Genomic DNA, 2811 nt, shown 5'->3' on the forward strand with positions numbered 1-2811 from the left:
TGCTCCTTCCCCTCCCAAATCAAGCCATGGGTCCCCCCTCCCTGGAAGCAGGAAATCTCTAATATATGGAAGATAAATCTATTGTGTGTTCACTGGTTTGAGGTGAATAAAGGTGACACTTGCCCATGGGGACACGTGGGGTGGCCCTGTCCCCGTGATCCCGAGGGAAGCAGGATGCTGGGAGCTTCCTGCCAGCACTGGCCTGGCCTTGCAGGGGAAGATAAGCCCGGCCTAGTGGCCATGGCCCAGCAAGGCCTGACACAGCACATGGCCCATGGCCAGGGGACACAGGTCACCCCTCGGGGACAGGAGGGGCCTGGGAGCTCCAGGCTCTGCTCCCAGAGCCCCTGACGGATCCACCAAGGCCCTGCACCCCGATCTGGGGGATGCTCAGGGTGCCCCTGAGCCCCTCCTGGGGCTGGGGACGAGCACAGGGTCACCAGGAGGTGTGGCTGGTCCCTGTGGGCTGGGGGACAGTCCCTGGTGAGGATGGGCAGCACCACTGAGCCCTGCTCTGGGAGATCCCACCGAGCACTGGCACCCCTGCCAGGCATCCTGCTGGGCACTGGAGCTGTTCTGGGGCACCCCACAGGGCACTGGAGCTGCTCTGGGACATCCTACTGGGCACTGGAGCTGTTTGGGGACACCCCACAGGGCACTGGAGCTGCTCTGGGACACCCCACAGGGCACTGGAGCTGTTTGGGGACACCCCATGGGACACCAGCCCCGCTCCCAAGGGAGAGGCAGGACAGAGATCTGGGGACCTTTAGGACCCCCAAAGTCACAGCAGGATGGTCACCACCAGCAGAAACAGACCCCCCTGGTGCCCCCCAACCTCCCAGCCCCTGGAGCAGGCCCATGCCCCCCCCGGTGAGGGGTCTCAGCCATGGGGCACTTTGGGCTCCAGGGATGCCGCTGGAGGGGTCCCAGACACAGCCGAGGGGTCCCCGTGGCTGCAGCGGGTGCAGGACATCAGGGATCACCCTCAGCCTGGCTCTCCACTGCTCCCCACCCTCCTGGGGCCCCCAGAGCCCCCTCCCTTGGGTTTGGGGGGTCTGACCCCCCAGACAGACGAGCGGACGCGGTGGGCGCAGCTCCCTCGGTCTTTACTGGCTTGGGGGGACATGCAGGGCCCGAGGGGTGGGGGCCACGGGGGGCACAGCCCTGTCCCACCCTGGGGACATCACCCCAGCAGTGCTGGGGCCGGAGGGGACACAGTGACCCCCTCCCGACCTCAAATCCGGGTTGTGGTGACAAGCTGCACGTCCCCAAGTCATCTTAGGGGTGGAGGGAAGAGGAGGGAGAGAAGAGAGGCGGGAGGTGACCAAGAAGGTGATGATGACAAGGGGACAAGAAGGCCAAGAAGAGAAGACAAGAGGAGGACAAGGTCAAGAAGAGAAGGTGATGATGAGAAGGACACAAAGGCCACGGAGGAGAAGACAAGAGTAGGGAGAAGGCGACCAAAACAGGAGTAGAAATATGAGAGAACATGAGAAGATGAGGAGGAGGATGACAAGAATAGCACGAAGAGGAGGAGAAAACAAGATGAGAAGAATGAGAAGAGATGAAGAGTCCCAGCTGAGCAGAGCCAGGGGCTCTCCAGCCCCGTTCCCAGGTGCCAGTTCTGCTCTGGCCACCTCCACCATGACCACACCACCACCCCCATGGAGCTGCTCCCCGGGAGCTGGGGGCACACCCGGGGCCCTCTGGGCCTGCCTGGGGCTGGGGGCTCCTCGCAGGGCCCACCCCCCCGCCAACAGTCACCGGGTGAAGGCGTCCTGCCCGCCCCCGGGCCACGTCCATCACGTCTCCACACGGGTGCCACCTCCCGTGGCCGCTCCGGGATGTCCCCAGGGGTGCCACGGCCACCTCTCACGGCCACGTGTCCTCCTCCAGCCCCTCGCGCTCCCGCGGGGCCCAGGGGGGCTCCAGCAGGGAGGAGAAGACGCTCTGCAGGGCCCCCCAGGCCTTGGGGCTGCCGTTGTGGGGCCGGGGGGTCCCGACCCCGTAACCCCGCGGGGTGGGGATCCGGGACGGCGCCTTGTGGGGCTGCGTGTCCAGCCGGGGCTTGGCCCAGGGCCGCCGCGGGGGCGTGGAGACCCCCGGGGCGAGGGGGGTCTCCTCCATCTCCAGCAGCTCGTCCTCCCCGGGCGCCCAGTCGGTGTCGGAGCCGGGATTCCCGGGAGTCTCCCGGTTGTCCCAGGAGGCCGGGAAGCAGCAGCTCTCGTCGGAGGAGCTGGAGAGGGTGGAGCGGCGCCTCACGTCCCCCATGGAGGGGTTGGACGGCAGCGTCGGGGGGCCCAGCCCGTCGTTGTTCCCGTTATTCCCGTTGTTGTTGTTCCCGTCGCTGTTCCCGCTCCGCCGCCCGTCCTCGGCGGGCAGCCCGTGCTTGGCGAACACGTTGAGGGAGGAAGACGAGGACGACGAGGAGCAATAGGCCGAGTCGGCGGTGGCGGGGGGCGCGGGGGGGCTCTCGGTGTCCCCCAGCTGCTCCAGCAGCCGCGTGTTGGCCAGGAATTCCTCCTCCAGCCGCTGGAACAGCCGCTGCTCCTGCCCGGGCTCCAGCCAGCGCGGGGCCCGCAGCCTCCGCGCCAGCTCCTCGGGGTCCCCGGGGCCGGGCCGGGGGTCCCGCCGCCCCCCGGGAGCCCCCGCGGGCGCAGTGGGGGGCTCGGGCCGTGCCCACGAGTGCTGCCCGTCGGGGCGGCGGCGGATGAGCAGCAGCGGAGCGGGGCCGCGCCCGGGGCTGCGGGAGGCGCGGGGGGACCCGCGGGGGGACGCGGCGGCGGCGCGGGGGGCGCGGGGGGACCCCGG

At 68.7% G+C, this 2811-nt stretch overlaps 2 protein-coding genes across 2 annotated transcripts in view; one reads left to right on the forward strand and one right to left on the reverse strand.

The window, feature by feature from the left end:
• The window catches only part of AP1B1 (adaptor related protein complex 1 beta 1 subunit), a 38153-nt gene that overhangs the window by 24503 nt on the left and 10839 nt on the right, over positions 1-2811 (forward strand). The window lies entirely within an intron of this gene.
• The window catches only part of GAS2L1 (growth arrest specific 2 like 1), an 11699-nt gene continuing 9903 nt past the window's right edge, over positions 1016-2811 (reverse strand). Inside the window, exon 5 of the mRNA XM_017837450.1 lies at positions 1016-2743. Coding sequence (XP_017692939.1) covers positions 1873-2743 — 871 coding nt within the window. The 3' untranslated portion in view covers positions 1016-1872. The remainder of the gene's footprint in view (positions 2744-2811) is intronic.

This window comes from Lepidothrix coronata, unplaced genomic scaffold (assembly GCF_001604755.1).
Source record: "Lepidothrix coronata isolate B3197 unplaced genomic scaffold, Lepidothrix_coronata-1.0 Scaffold305, whole genome shotgun sequence".
Taxonomy (NCBI): Eukaryota; Metazoa; Chordata; class Aves; order Passeriformes; family Pipridae; genus Lepidothrix; species Lepidothrix coronata.